The 15911-nt window shown below is 43.0% G+C and overlaps 1 protein-coding gene across 1 annotated transcript in view; it reads left to right on the forward strand.

The window, feature by feature from the left end:
* The window catches only part of LOC126100668 (skin secretory protein xP2-like), a 96755-nt gene that overhangs the window by 75656 nt on the left and 5188 nt on the right, over positions 1-15911 (forward strand). Inside the window, exon 4 of the mRNA XM_049911288.1 lies at positions 4178-4638. Within this exon, the coding sequence (XP_049767245.1) occupies positions 4178-4638 (461 nt within the window). The remainder of the gene's footprint in view (positions 1-4177; positions 4639-15911) is intronic.

Raw genomic sequence — 15911 nt, forward strand, 5'->3', positions numbered from 1 at the left:
GTCACCCCATGCTACAGTAATTGTATTAGTAAATTAACAGTGAAAATTAATTTAAAGTTTATGTGTTTATTCTTGAGGATTATGTGTATTTAAATGCTTGAACTGAAATACCAGATCCAATTGATAGCAAATTTTGGGCTCCGACGTGCAAAACATGTAAAAATGGTTCAAATGGCTCTGAGCACTATGGGACTTAACTTCTGAGGTCATCAGTCCCCTAGAACTTAGAACTACTTAACCCTAACTAACCTAAGGACACCACACACATCTATGCCCAGGGCAGGATTCGAACCGTGCGACCGCATTAATAGTGTCAGGCAGTCGTTATTGTAAGAGCCTGTGAGTGTGTTCATATCTGATTACAACCTTTCTTATTATTGAAGTGTGACATGATCCAGCAGTTCTTATAAGCCAGGAAACCATTACAATAGATTTCCTTGAAATTACTTTTGCCCACTCTGGCCTGGCGATCATATTTTCTTTCCATAAGCACATATCTGTACCCTTGGTACAAACCGTTGGTTTCATTCTGTCTATAATCATTTCTCATTCTTTCAGTACTTAGCTTAACAGGATACAACCACCTTACTATCAGTTTCACTATCACAGTTATATAAGATGCTGTCGAAGGTGTAGCATTTTAGGGTGGTTTCGCTCATACAGTATTCTCTCCATGATTTTATACATTGATGTAATCTCTTCTAGCATGTGGAAGTTCCTTGATTGTGTAACATCTCCATGACGTAGTTCGCCCATCTTAAGTACCAGGTGGTTACCATTGAAGACCAACTACTCACAGAAGTCGAGTGCGGGCTGTAATATTACATGACAGCGAAACTTCATTCATATTCTAACGCGTTAATACGGAACCGATTTACACAGGAAAAAAATATTTTGGCAAGCAGTTGTAAATGTGGCTCAGTACAGCATCGGGTCGACGAGTCCTGTGCTCATATTGAACAAACTGTGTAAGCACCTGTTAATAATAACATCATGATTATCCCTTTCTCACTGGTTTACCCTTTTCTGCACCGGCGGTTGTGGCCGAGCGGTTCTAGGCGCTTCAGTCTGGAACCGCGCTGCTGCTACGGTCGCAGGTTCGAATCCTGCCTCGGGCATGGATGTGTGTGATGTCCTTAGGTTAGTTAGGTTTAAGTAGTTCTAAGTCTAGGGGACTGATGACTTCAGATGTCTCATAGTGCTCAGAGTCATTTGAACCTTTTCTGCCCACGTCCTGTTCCTAATCCATTACATATGGAAACATTTCCATACATCTTTCTTGCATTCATAGCGCCAGATTTGCAGCTGGTGGCCAAAAATGGAGATATTTTCTTCCAATGTAAATCGGTTCAGCATTAACGTATTAGAATACCTACCAAGTTTCATTACCACATGATAATTACAGTCCACTCTCTACCTCTGTGAGTAGCTGCACTTTATTTACAACCACCCGGTATGTAATGGCCCATTGAAATATCTCCTGACCATGACGACAGAGGAAGTCGCCGAAACCTCGAGACACAAATCTGACACGGCCAGGGCCCTGTGAAGCGTTTATTCAAATTTTTATTTTAGTTACAGATTAAACTTGGGAATTAGAAAAAAACCCGATTTTTTACTATTAAAAATTAGATGCATGATTAACAAGAACTCGGGCTTTCAGCTATTTGTAGCAGCTGTTAGAAGGGTTGTCTGTGCTATTTTTTAAATTTATTTCAATAATAATAATAATAATTATACAAACATAACCCACTTCCTTATACGATTAGTGGGTCCTAATTTGTTCAAACATCAATTGCAGCTAATTATAGGTTTAATTAATTTGTGAGCTACAGCTATAACTAATGACAATGGGCAGCTTCATTTCTACTATTATTATTATTAATATTTCATGTATATTATCTTAACTAAAACTCTACTGCCAGCAACGTCACAGTTGTGTCAGGAATATATAAACCTACCTGTAGAGCCCTGCCCATCGAGCTAATCCCGATGGGGATGCCCCTGACACTGTGCAGGCCAAAGATGTTATTCGCTGCAAGTTCCTAATAACTAATTTCCTAATCTAAGACCTACTAACTAGTTCTAACCTAAGTCACATCCGGTGCTTTGTCTAGTATTGGTGATGTTGTTCTCCACGCCCCCTAGTCCTGTACGTGGCGGATTCCAGACTACGACGAAAGTCGGCCTATCCACGCGCATTCAGTATAGGAGTAGGGCGCTTATTCAGTATTTGGTATGTCTCAATTTTTACGTTAATTTATGTCCCTCAGGTATTCCTTTAACACTTTTCGTGATACCTCATCTGCTAGTTTGTTGAGAGTTTGAAAAGTGTCTTCTTGTCTTAGCAACTGGCATGTGTCGCGGTCGGGTAACTGGTCACGTAGTGTGGAAGCAACATCATTGAAAAGGGGGCACTCGTAGATCACATGATCGGGAGTGCCCTCTGGTTCACCACATTCACACGCGGGTGTGGCCCTCTTCCCAATCCGACATAAATATGTCCACTATGGCCCATGTCCAGTGAGAAAATGGATCTGTCCTCGATTGGGTTCAAAGTATCTCATTTCCAGCCGTTCCCTAACGCTCGGAAGGAATTCAAAAGTTCTACGTCCTGTTTGATACGCCTCCCATAGTTTATGCCACATTTGCCCGTCCCTTTGCCGTATCTCACCCTTATCCTCAACCCCAGTGCCTAAGATCTCTTCTGTCTTCGTGGTGTTCCCTTTTTTGACCCAGAACCACGCAGCCTGCTTTCTAATTTTGATGTCCAGAGCCTCATTATGACTAATAGGGCTCCCCCTGGAGATGTTGCTCAGGCGTGGCCGAGCGATTCTAGGCGCTACAGTCTCGAACCGTGCTACCGCTGCGGTCGCAGGTTCGAACCCTGCCTCGGGCATGGATATGTGTGATGTCCTTAGGTTAGTTAGGTTTAAGTAGTTCTAAGTTCTAGGGGACTGATGACCACAGAAGTTAAGTCGAATAGTGCTCAGAGCCATTTTTTTTGTTGTATAGGCCCCCACAGATCTGAGTATCATATTTCTCTGAACCCTTCTCACTGTCATGGCGGGCACAACCCTAGTGAGCCAGACTCCGGAGCCGTAACCCACTATTGATGTTAAGATACTGTTGTGGTATAATTTTATCAGATTAGGGTAAGGATGAAATCTTTTGTGTCCGAAGGAGACGAGATTGTTTAATGTTTGAAGGGCTTTCTGGGTTACGGTGTCAATGTATTTCCCGAAGTTCCACCTTTCGTCAATGATGATTTCTAGGAGTAGGTATTAAAATCCATGGAGAAGAAATAAAAAGGTTCGCCGATAACATTTTAATTCTGTCAGAGACAGCAAAGGACTTGGAAGAGCAGTTGAACGGAATGGATACCGTCTTGAAAGGAGGATATAAGATGAAAATCAACAAAAGCGAAACGAGGATAATGGAATGTAGTCGAATTAAGTGAGGAGATGCTGAGGGTATTAGATTAGAAAATGAGACACGTAAAGCAGTAAAGGAATTTTGTTATTTGGGGAGCAAAATAACTGCTGATGGTCGAAGTAGAGAGGATATAAAACGTAGACTGGCAATGGCAAGGAAAGCGTTTCTGAAGAAGAGAAATTTGTTAACCTCGGGTATAGATTTAAGTGTCAGAAAGTCGTTTCTGAAAGTATTTGTATGGAGTGTAGCCATGTATGGAAGTGAAACATGGACGATAACTAGTTTGGACAAGAAGAGAATAGAAGCTTTCGAAATGTGGTGCCACAGAACAATGCTGAAGATTAGATGGGTAGATCACATAACTAATGAGGAGGTATTGAATAGGATTGGGGAGAAGAGAAGTTTGTGGCACAACTTGACCATAAGAAGGGATCGGTTGGTAGGGCATGTTCTGAGGCATCAAGGGATCACCAATTTAGCATTGGAAGGCAGCGAGGAGGGTAAAAATCGTAGAGGGAGACCAAGAGATGAATACACCAAGCAGATTTAGAAGGATGTAGGTTGCAGTAGGTACTGGGAGATAAAGTAAGCTTGCTCAGGATAGAGTAGCATGGAGAGCTGCATCAAACCAGTCTCGGGACTGAAGACCACAACAACAACAACGATTCCAAGGTACCGTGTCTCACGTCGCCGAAGAACCGGTGATCGCTCAAGTCTTACAGTAGGGTCTGTGCTGTTGCAGCCGCAGAAGGTGGAGAACCCGGCGTCGTCCCCCGCAGCGGCGGCTGGCGGAGAGTCGGCTGCAGGGTCGGCGGTTGCAGCTCCAGCTCAGGCTCCAGCTCCAGCTGCAGCGCCGGCGCGCCTGGAGGACCTGGACGAGGGCCTGCCCCCCGCCGAGCAGCCTCAACAGCCTGGCCTGAGCCCGCTGCCGCTGCCGCTGTCGCCGCTGGCGCCGCGGCCGGGCCAGAAGTTCGTGCTGGTGGGGCAGCCGCAGTTCTTCGGCAACTACGACGTGCTGCGCCAGCTCGGCCTGCAGAACATCGGCACGCGCGGCCTGCTGGCGGGCGGCGCCGCCCTCACGCCGGCCGCGCTGCTGCCGCCCCGCCACCTGGGCGGCAAGCCCGCCCCCGAGAAGCTCCAGCAGCGGCAGCCCGCCGACGCCGCCCCCGCAGCCGCCGATTCCTCGGACAGTGGATTCCAGAGGTACGCGGCCCCTCTACTGTTGAGACCACTTCGAGTAAAGTCACCAGCTACGCTTAGATGAGAAAAGTCGGGGGATACCTCCAAAATATTGCGCTGGACCTCATTTTGCCCGGAGATGCGGTGCAGGATTTCGTGCACGAACTGACCTCCCGATTATGTGTCACAAATGTTCGATGGGTGACCAAATCAGTCACTCGAACTGTCTTCAGACAAATCGCGAACAATTCTGACTTGGTGACAGGGCGCATTGTCATCCGTAGAAATACACTACTGGCCATTAAAACAACCATTATGCAAGGTGCTAGGGCTATAGGTACATATACTGTGCTCGTTGGTACGTTAATGTGTAACAACTACTTCATGGTGTTAGTTGTTTTATTTTTTTGCAATAACATACACTACTATCCATTAAAATTGCTACACTACGAAGATGACGTGCTACAGACGCGAAATTTAACCGACAGGAAGAAGATGCTGTGATATGCAAATGATTAGCTTTTCAGAGCATTCACGCAAGGTTGGCGCCGGTGGCGACACCTGCAACGTCCTGACATGAGGAAAGTTTCCAACCGATTTCTCATACACAAACAGCAGTTGACCGGCGTTGCCTGGTGAAACGTTGTTGTGGTGCCTCGTGTAAGGAGGAGAAATGCGTACCATCACGTTTCCGACTTTCATAAAGGTCGGATTGTAGACTATCACGATTGCGGTTTATCGTATCGCGACATTGCTGCTGCCGTTGGTCGAGATCCAATGACTGTTAGCAGAATATGGAATCGGTGGGTTCAGGAGGGTAATACGGAATGCCGTGCTGGATCCCAACGGCCTCGTATCAGTAGCAGTCGAGATGACAAATATCTTATCCGCATGGCAGTAACGGATCGTGCAGCCACGTCTCGATCCCTGAGTTAACAGATGGGGACGTTTGCAAGACAACAACCATCTACACGTACAGTTCGACAACGTTTGCAGCAGCATGGACTATCAGCTCGGAGACCATGGCTGCGGTTACCCTTGACGCTGTATCACAGACAGGAGCTCCTGCGATGGTGTACTCAACGACGAACCTGGGTGGACAACGTGGCTCTACCATCCATTCGATCCCTGCGGCCGGCCGCGGTGGTCTAGCGGTTCTGGCGCTGTAGTTCGGAACCGCGGGACTGCTACGGTCGCAGGTTCGAACCCTGCCTCGGGCATGGGTGTGTGTGATGTCCTTAGGTTAGTTAGGTTTAAGTAGTTCTAAGTTCTAGGGGACTTATGACCTAAGATGTTGAGTCCCATAGTGCTCAGAGCCATTTGAACCATTTTTGTAAACACGAAGAGAAACCGAGGTGTTGAATCCCTGCGAAACCCTACATTTCAGCAGGATAATGCACGACCGTATGTTGCAGGTCCTGTATGGGCCTTTCTGGATACAGAAAATGTTCGATTGCTGACCTGGCCAGCACGTTCTGCAAATCTGTCACTAATTGAAAACGTCTGGTCAATGGTGGCCGAGCAACTGGCTCGTCACAATACGCCAGTCACTGCTCTTGATGAACTGTGATATCGTGTTGAAGCTGCATGGGCAGCTGTACCTGTACACGCTATCCAAGCTCTGATTCAATGCCCAGGCGTATCAAGGCCGTTATTACGGTCAGAGGTGGTTGTTCTCGGTACTGATTTCTCAGGATCTATGCACCCAAATTGCGTGAAAATGTAATCGCATGTCAGTTCTATTATATTATATTTTTCCAATGGATACCCGTTTGTCATCTGCATTTCTTCTTGCTGTAGCAATTTTAATGGCCAGTAGTGTACGTTCGTTGTAAGGGACACACTGCTTTCACACTCAGCGTTACTCGTCTGTCACCACTGACAACTCTACCTAAACACCGTTCTCGTTCGTTGAGTGAAGGCCACTTCTGAGAGTTAATCCCTGAAATCTGGTTTCCTCGAAACTCTCTCGACAGTGTGGATCTGGGAATACTGAATTCCCTAAAGATTTCCGAAGTGGAATGTTCAAAAGAAATATTCATCTGGTTCTGAGCACTATGGGACTTAACATCTGAGGTCATCAGTCCCCTAGACTTAGAACTGCTTAAACCTAACTAACCTAAGGACATCACACACATCCATGCCCGAGGCAGACTTCGAACCTGCGACCGTAGCAGCCGCGTGGTTCCAGACTGAACCTTCTACAACCGCTCGTCCACCGCGGCCGGCGTGGAATGTCCCATGGACCTTTTAATCGTCGTTGCGCGACTATAATGACATTGGAAACATTTCATGTGGCTCGCCTGAATAAAAATGACAGCTCCAGCAATGCACTGTCCTTTTATACCTTTCGTACGTGGTACTACTGCTGTCTGTATATGTGCATATCGCTATGCTATGACGTTTGCATCTCAGAGAATAAACTTTGGGGAGTAACCTTCGGTATATTTACAGTTGGCCGTGATTACGTTGTACCTAATTTTCTGATAAGACATCAATCCAGAAGAATATGAACCGAAAGAATGGAAATATCTTTCGGTACTTTGCAGTGCTGGACTAATGGCTCCGAAATGGATAACGTATAATTATGTTTATTAATTTAGATTAGTTAGCAAATTTTATTAACTATTGTGAAGCTGCTATCTATTGAAAACTATAAGTACTTACTTTTTCCGCTTATCAACAGCTGCCTGTTCTCAGATGCCACAAACTTGTATCCTGACAGTCTTCCTCCGAAAGAGCTCTCCTTTCCAAGGCTTCGGCTACAGTTCCCACAGTTACCCCTCCATGATACCCTGAGCCTCCATCGGTTCCTTCTCGCTGGCGGAGACCAGTTGACACTGTGGACATCGCTGTTTCTCCACCTGACATGTCCCTACCATCTTAGTGCTCGAGCGTAAGTCGCATCTGTGACTGTTTCAACAGCACCCATCTTCAGTCTTACACATTCATTTCTCAGTCGATCCAAAAGGATCATTCCCCCATAAATACTTAAACGTCGTCAAACAGTATGAATGTAAACGTTGACGCCGTACTCTGCAGTGTCTATTCCACTAACCAATGACGACTTCTAAATACAAATTAAATAAGGCCAGAACATCCAATTTAAATAAGGCTAGAACATCCATTTCTCTCTTTAAGGCTTTGGGATTTCTCACCAACCGTCAAAATTGCGTCGCATTCGTGGTATATCCTTTTCGCCAACTCTATTTATGTGCCACCCACTCCAACATTTCCGGTGGTGTCCATAGTAGCTTCCGAGGCACAGAGTTATGGTCGTTATCCAAATCAACAAACACCAGATACAGATCTTGATCTTTGCGATCATCTTCTGAAACATCTATCACACCTAAAAGATGTCAACACAGCTTTTGCAATTAGTAAAACCTAACTGTTCCTGAGATACAACGACATTTGCAGCTTTGGCTATACTGCCAAACAACCTAATCACCGAAGCCATTATTTATTCCCTTGTAATTCGTCGTGTCTTTCCTGCTCCCTTTCTTATGTATGGCGGTAACGTGTGATGTCTTCCATCCTTGGGGTACTTCATCTCCTTGAACGAATTTATTAAGAATAGTTACTACTACTGCTACCAGTTTAGGTCCTCCATGTTTAAATAATTTCTTTACTGTGCCTCCAGCACCGGCTGTCTTTCAATTTTTTGATTTTTGAAGGGCCTGATAAATTTCAGTGTCAGCCACTTCTTCCACAAGATAAATCTCCACTTCATTCTGCTCTTCTCGAAACTCTTCTCTGTCTTCTGTAAGAATATCCTTAAAACACATCTTCGACTGCTAAATGGCAATCATTCTAGCTACTCTTCCAATTTTAACAGGAGCTCCCACTTGCGTATAAATCGCCAACCTTCTACTGCCTTGTTTTATCGAACTAAATGTTCTAGGTCGGCACATCCCTTCTCCCACTATTCGCTTTTAACCCGGACAACCACCCTTTTTGCTTCTCTCTTAATTGTGTTGCAGTGACTTCTATCTTCCTGCCTTTTTCGAGCTTAACCATTTCTGGTAAGCAGTCTTCTTTCCTTCATTGCTCTCTCTTAAGGCCTGAGCCATCCACTCGACGCCTCCCGCTCCTCCTCCTCTTCCAAGATCCTCCTCTGCAGCTCCCAGCAAAGATGATTTTAAATCCTCATATAGTGATGTTGCACTTCCGTCCTTATCCAATCTGAGTTTCTATTGATCTCGTCTATGGCAATTATTAAATGGTATATTTCGGTTGCTAGTCCGTTTAAGGATGGGCTCTGAGCACTATGGGACTTAACATCTATGGTCATCAGTCCCCTAGAACTTAGAACTACTTAAACCTAACTAACCTAAGGACATCACACAACACCCAGTCATCACGAGGCAGAGAAAATCCCTGACCCCGACGGGAATCGAACCCGGGAACCCGGGCGCGGGAAGCGAGAACGCTACCGCACGACCACGAGCTGCGGACCCGTTTAAGGACAAAACTTATGAAAATCATCGTTTTGTATTACAGTTAATAAAAAATATGTGAGAGACATCGGTCATTAGACTAGCGAGAGCTCAGCCAAAAATTCAAGTGTTTATAAAATTTCAGATAGTTACTTATTTTTACGCTGAACCCTTTAGAATCCTTTAAAACCGAAACTAATTCTCCAATTGCAGCACGGGACGTCCCTGTCACTATGTTTTACAAATCACTTCTTTCAAACGATCAAAATTTAGTATCAAAAAAGTCCACCCCCGGTAGCTGAGTGGTCAGCGCGACGGAATGTCAATCCTAAGGGCCCGGGTTCGATTCCCGGCTGGGTCAGAGATTTTCTCCGCTCAGCGCCTGGGTGTTGTATTGTGCTACTCATCATCGTTTCATCCCCATCGACGAGCAAGTCGCTGAAGTGGTTTCAAATCGAAAGACTTGCACCCTACGAGCGGTTTACGCGACGGGAGAACCTAGGCACTCGACTTTAGATGGTTGTTATTAAGATCAGGCACTTTCACTGCAACCTCAATACGCCAAGCCTGAGAATGAACTAGTCGGTTCGGAAATAGTCGCCAAAATACAGGTGCGGCAACTGTGACAGATTTGTAATAAACTCTTCATAGAATATATTTTCTATTACCTGCTACTCATTTTCCTATATCGTGCCGCAATTTTCACGATGATTTTAAACATCTTGCTCCCCTTTAAATTATAAAACGTAACGTCTAGCTTCACAAGTAAAATGAAATAGTTTATTGATTTCCTAAGTATCTTGCTTCTATTATCAAGCTCGACGTCATTATTATCTCTCTGTTGCCTTTACCTTTTGAGAAATACACCACAATTTTGAGATTCAATACGAAACTAATTAGAAGAATTCACGATTTCATTGAATGAACCATATCCAGACGGCTTCATACATTTCTCTTACGAACCACATAAGTGTAGCCCAGCTATTATTCGGAGATAAAGCAGTACTATACAGGGCCGACAATACGCAGATAGAAGAGCACATTAAACAGAATAGTTTGAGACACGAATGTATGATCGTAAACGAATATTCAGCTTTCCAACTGGCATAAATAACTTATGCTACATATTAAAAATGTCGAGGGAGAGCAACTGTTCTGAGAGACAAACGACAGTTGCGGTTCAGGCGTAACACCTGACAATAACATTTTGTCACACTCTCTCTCTCCCGCTGGCGCATTCCCTTGTGGACGTTAGAGTGTAACTGAAACCCCACCACTCCCTTCACACTGTATTAATCTGTGTGTGCATTTAATGAGGTGACTGGCGGATGAATATTGATGAATTTTCTCCCACGAGATACAATTCCATTTCCTCCAGTTCCGCAATTCTCTGCCGAAAATTTTGCCCAGCTATCAGAGCGCTGAATGATTCCGTTACTTGTAAGTTTCTAACCAAGCTGATACCTTTTACTCAATGTGGATAGCGCCGCTTACGAAGCTTTTCCCTACACATTCAGTCTGGATTCTCGGCAGTACATCTTGTGTCACCATCTTCCTGTAACGATAAATCTTCCATAATTAATCATGAGTTGTCAACAATGATATGTGGACGCATCACAGATAATTTTGTTTTGTTTTCATGGTGGTACCACCAACTCCGAAGTGTCAGATAGATGTTCCTTAAGAAACACAAGTACATCTACATCTACATTTATACTCCGCAAGCCACCCAACGGTGTGTGGCGGAGGGCACTTTACGTGCCACTGTCATTATCTCCCTTTCCTGTTCCAGTCGCGTATGGTTCGCGGGAAGAACGACTGCCTGAAAGCCTCTGTGCGAGCTCTAATCTCTCTAATTTTACATTCGTGATCTCCTCGGGAGGTATAAGTAGGGGGAAGCAATATATTCGATACCTCATCCAGAAACGCACCCTCTCGAAACCTGGCGAGCAAGCTACACCGCGATGCAGAGCGCCTCTCTTGCAGAGTCTGCCACTTGAGTTTGCTAAACATCTCCGTAACGCTATCACGGTTACCAAATAACCCTGTGACGAAACGCGCCGCTCTTCTTTGGATCTTCTCTATCTCCTCCGTCAACCCGATCTGGTACGGATCCCACACTGATGAGCAATACTCAAGTATAGGTCGAACGAGTGTTTTGTAAGCCACCTCCTTTGTTGATGGCCTACATTTTCTAAGCACTCTCCCAATGAATCTCAACCTGGTACCCGCCTTACCAACAATTAATTTTATATGATCATTTCACTTCAAATCGTTCCGCACGCATACTCCCAAATATTTTACAGAAGTAACTGCTACCAGTGTTTGTTCCGCTATCATATAATCATACAATAAAGGATCCTTCTTTCTATGTATTCGCAATACATTACATTTGTCTATATTAAGGGTCAGTTGCCACTCCCTGCACCAAGTGCCTATCCGCTGCAGATCTCCCTGCATTTCGCTACAATTTTCTAATGCTGCAACTTCTCTGTATACTACAGCATCATCCGCAAAAAGCCGCATGGAACTTCCGACACTATCTACTAGGTCATTTATATATATTGTGAAAAGCAATGGTCCCATAACACTCCCCTGTGGCACGCCAGAGGTTACTTTAATGTCTGTAGACGTCTCTCCGTTGATAACAACATGCTGTGTTCTGTTTGCTAAAAACTCTTCAATCCAGCCACACAGCTGGTCTGATATTCCGTAGGCTCTTACTTTGTTTATCAGGCGACAGTGCGGAACTGTACCGAACGCCTTCCGGAAGTCAAGAAAAATAGCATCTACCTGGGAACCTGTATCTAATATTTTCTGGGTCTCATGAACAAATAAAGCGAGTTGGGTTTCACACGATCGCTGTTTCCGGAATCCATGTTGATTCCTACATAGTAGATTCTGAGTTTCCAAAAACGAAGTACTTTACAAATCCGATCTTCATACGCATGTATCTGAACTGCTGATGAGCAGTTGGGGAAGGTTTACAGGCTACCGTGAACGAATCTCTATATTGTACTAAAAACGTTTTCTGTTCATAAATTTATTTAGATATGGTAACAGGAAGGCATCAAGGAGTGCCACATCAGTTGATGAGTCAATTTTCACTCCGTTCGTACTTCAGTCTCATATTTCTTTCATCATCAAACCACCTTTCTGGGATAATGCATTCTCATGGTTTTTCCGGTTTCACAGTCTCATTTCATTTCTTTACATGGGCGCAGAAGGCTTTTTCAGTGTTCGCCATTTGTTTAGCCCGTTTACATCTATAAAATATTAGCGAAATATTAAACATAATATGTGGCTTTTGGTGAGGAACTACCGATCTCCACCCACAACATCGACTGCTGTTTCATTTTCAGTGTACGTAGTAGATTACCGTCTCAGTCATGAAATAAACATATGCACAAATTAAATTTTTCCTTCTATCCAAACATTGGAGTAAATTTCTGCTTCACACACATGCATTTGTTTGACGTTTATCACACGCCGCACCCATTTTGTATTTAGTTCGCTTATAGTCAGTTGTCTATGTGAGAAGTAAGTTTCTTCTGATATGTCTGCAGCGAAAGCTATTCCATATATGTTTAGTTGTCGATCGCCCGCAACTGCTTCTCTCTCTCTCTCTCTCTCTCTCTCTCTCTCTCTCTCTCTCTCTCTCTCTCTCTCCCTCTCCCAAACTTTTCATCACTAGCTGAAGTGACATTAAATTATTTACAATACAACAAGGTCCATATCTCAATTAAGCCGCCATTTCTTAACTGTTTTACATCAACAAACACACTCCTTACTAACTTCCACTAGTTTTATGACGGAAGGGTGTTCCTTGTTTATCTATTAAACAATACAAATCTGCCTTACAATACAGTATAAAGGTTATTTCACTTCAAACCATGTCGACAAATACGTTATTGTGGAACATATTTCAACATGACAAAAACAAAATCTTATTGATACCGATCTCCTTTCTGTGCTAGAAGGTGAAATTTTCACTCTTCCCTAATAATTAACCAACTTTACGTTTTGAGACACACAGTGATAATAAATTCGAAGATTTCACAGTAACTGATCTTCCAACACAATGCAAACATCTGTTTATTTATATCACTTCTCTAGAGTACATTGTCTCATCTAAGGCACAAACTGGTTAATTTGAGTTGGTTGGTTTTATTACCAGTGTACTAGAACTGGACCTCTTTGAGACCGGCTTTCTAATGTTAAATTTCACTGTTCTGTAACACGCTAAACATAGACTTCCCCTGAATCGCCACCTCAGTAATTGACGTAACCAATAATTTAGAAACTAAATATATTTTGCTACATTTGTAATTATAACTAATAAATTTACCTTGTCTAATTGTATCTTGTGAAATGCTGCAGCTGTTACTGTTATGGTTGTGGCAACGGGATGGAATGCAGAAGGAGCTCATTATTAACTATTTCTCCAACACCGTAACGTTTAAATGTTCATATGAATGTTCACAGTAATTAAAAAATAAGCATTGCGTTCTGTGACCATGGCTGTCGTTAATACTCAATATTGTAAGAAAACAGCGTACTTAGATCATGTGATACAAAATAAGTAGTTCACTTTCCTTAACCGATAATCGAGAGGAAGATTGAAGGCAAGAGATGAATTGGCAGGAGAAGAATGTCATGGCTCCGCAACGTCAGACAGTGGACAGGAATAAGAAATGCTGGAGACTTGACCCATACTCGAAGAGATAGAGAAGACTGGGCTAATGCGATCGCAAACATCCGTTAGTGGACATGCAGCAGAAGAAAAGATTGTACTAACAATTATAAAAAATATACACTAATTTACTAAAGCTTCCAAATATTGTATTATCGAATCAAATTATTTTTAGAATAAATCATATTAATTGTGTAATATGGAAATGATAGTATTCCTCTGATAAAGTTTTTGGTATAACCCAGTAGTACTTCTGAACCTACGAACATTATTTCAGAGACAGCGCCTTCTGCGGAGACTACCAATCTGACAGTTCTGTACGGCGGGTAGCCTGAACAGAGCTGTTAAGGCTAAACTGCTGTATTCGAACACAGTTGCATCAAACGTATTCAGATAGTTCTCTTTGTTACAGCTTTTGCCTTTTACACATAAGTAAAGATAATTCAGTAGGTAAATTACTTTTTGGTGTCTTTCGAGAATATGGTTCATTCATTTTGAAACTTATCTTTATTGATGTTAGTGTGAAAAATAACCTGAAGGAAAAGTAGAGTACATAATGACCTTTTTCAAGTCGCCACAAATGAAATAGTGTATCAGTAAACATTACATATTAATAATTACGAAACTATTAATCAGTATAAGATTAACTTAATACATGACTAAGTTCTTAATTTCTCGTGGTTGCTTTTTCTAATTTCAGGAGCAAATATGATTGGAGAGTGATAGTAAAATAATGAAATGCAATTACGTCTGATTCGAATTTCAAGAGTGATTGTTTCAATTTAGTTGCTTTTTATTTTAGTAGATGTGTAGGTACAAAAACATAACGCGGATTTTGATAAAGGAGACCATTAACACTTAACTGTGTAATCACATTTATATTCCGGTGGACATGTAACTGTGTATCGTCCAGTACATCATTAATTATAAACTTCAAGGAGTAATTCCCTCTGCATTAATTCTTCATGAAATTATTCAACTAATCTGTTTTTATTAAGAGCTGCTAACAGCACAAATTTTTCAATATGAATACAGTCAAAAAGTATATCATACATGAAAGACATAACGATTCTGTTCTGTACTGACGAAGTCAGACCTCAATCCTTCATTTAACCTTTGTGAAGTTACTAATAATATTACAACTGCTTTGAAGTGAAACGTGACAGGTAAACAGTATAGACAAGAAGAAACTTGAAGAGAGTAGGATGTGGTATTGAAGAGGAATACTGAATATTAGGCTGGTAAATAATTAGTGGAGAAAGAAAATAGTTTTATGGCACAACTTGACTGGACGAAGATATATATTGACGGCCGCATCCTGAGATATCAAGTAATAGTTGATTTAGTAATGAAGGCAACTGAGGGGTTGGACAAAAATATAGGAGCATCTGGAGGAATGCTTGCCTCAACATACGCTACAAAAGCCTGCTGGTTGCGCTGTTGTTTTTGACAATTAACGGTACCGGTGATGTGTCCTCTATACGTTGCAAGAGTCAGTCCGGTCAGAACACTGCTCTGGTTAATTGTGGATGCGTTATATCGGAGCTCACTGAAGTCGAACGTCGGAAAATTGTTGGTGATCGTATTCTGGGTGCTTCTGGAACCAGATAGGTGAAGTGTTTGGTGTTTCAAGAAGTACCATATCGAAGCTATATATCGCATACAGGGGAAGCGGAAAAACATCAAGCGCTAAGTCACAACGCGGAAGAAAATGTGTGTTGCGTGAACGTAACGGACGATCATTGAAGCGGATTCGACGAAAAGCAGGAGGATGACAAGTGCAAACCTGACTGCAAATCTGAATGTGGCACTCGCGGACCCTGACGCCAGCAAAATAACACGAAGTGAGTTCATTAAGTGGGAATTACAGGGCGAGCTGCAATTTCAAAACCACTCGCCAGTGATGCAAATGTCCGTAATCGGAAAACGTTGTGCCAAAGGCGTAAAACCTGGACTGTGGAGCAACGGGAGAAAACCATTTGGTCGGATGAGCCCTGTTTCACACTGTTTCAAACTTATACCCAAGTTTATGTCCCAGGATTGAAACATGGAGGAAGTTCGGTGATGATTTGGTCATGGGTTTCGAAAAAGACGGTGATGTGAAACCCAGCTCGCGCTATTCGTCCACGAGCCTCAGAGGGCCATAGACACGGGTTCACAGGTAG

This window comes from Schistocerca cancellata, chromosome 9, assembly GCF_023864275.1.
Source record: "Schistocerca cancellata isolate TAMUIC-IGC-003103 chromosome 9, iqSchCanc2.1, whole genome shotgun sequence".
Taxonomy (NCBI): Eukaryota; Metazoa; Arthropoda; class Insecta; order Orthoptera; family Acrididae; genus Schistocerca; species Schistocerca cancellata.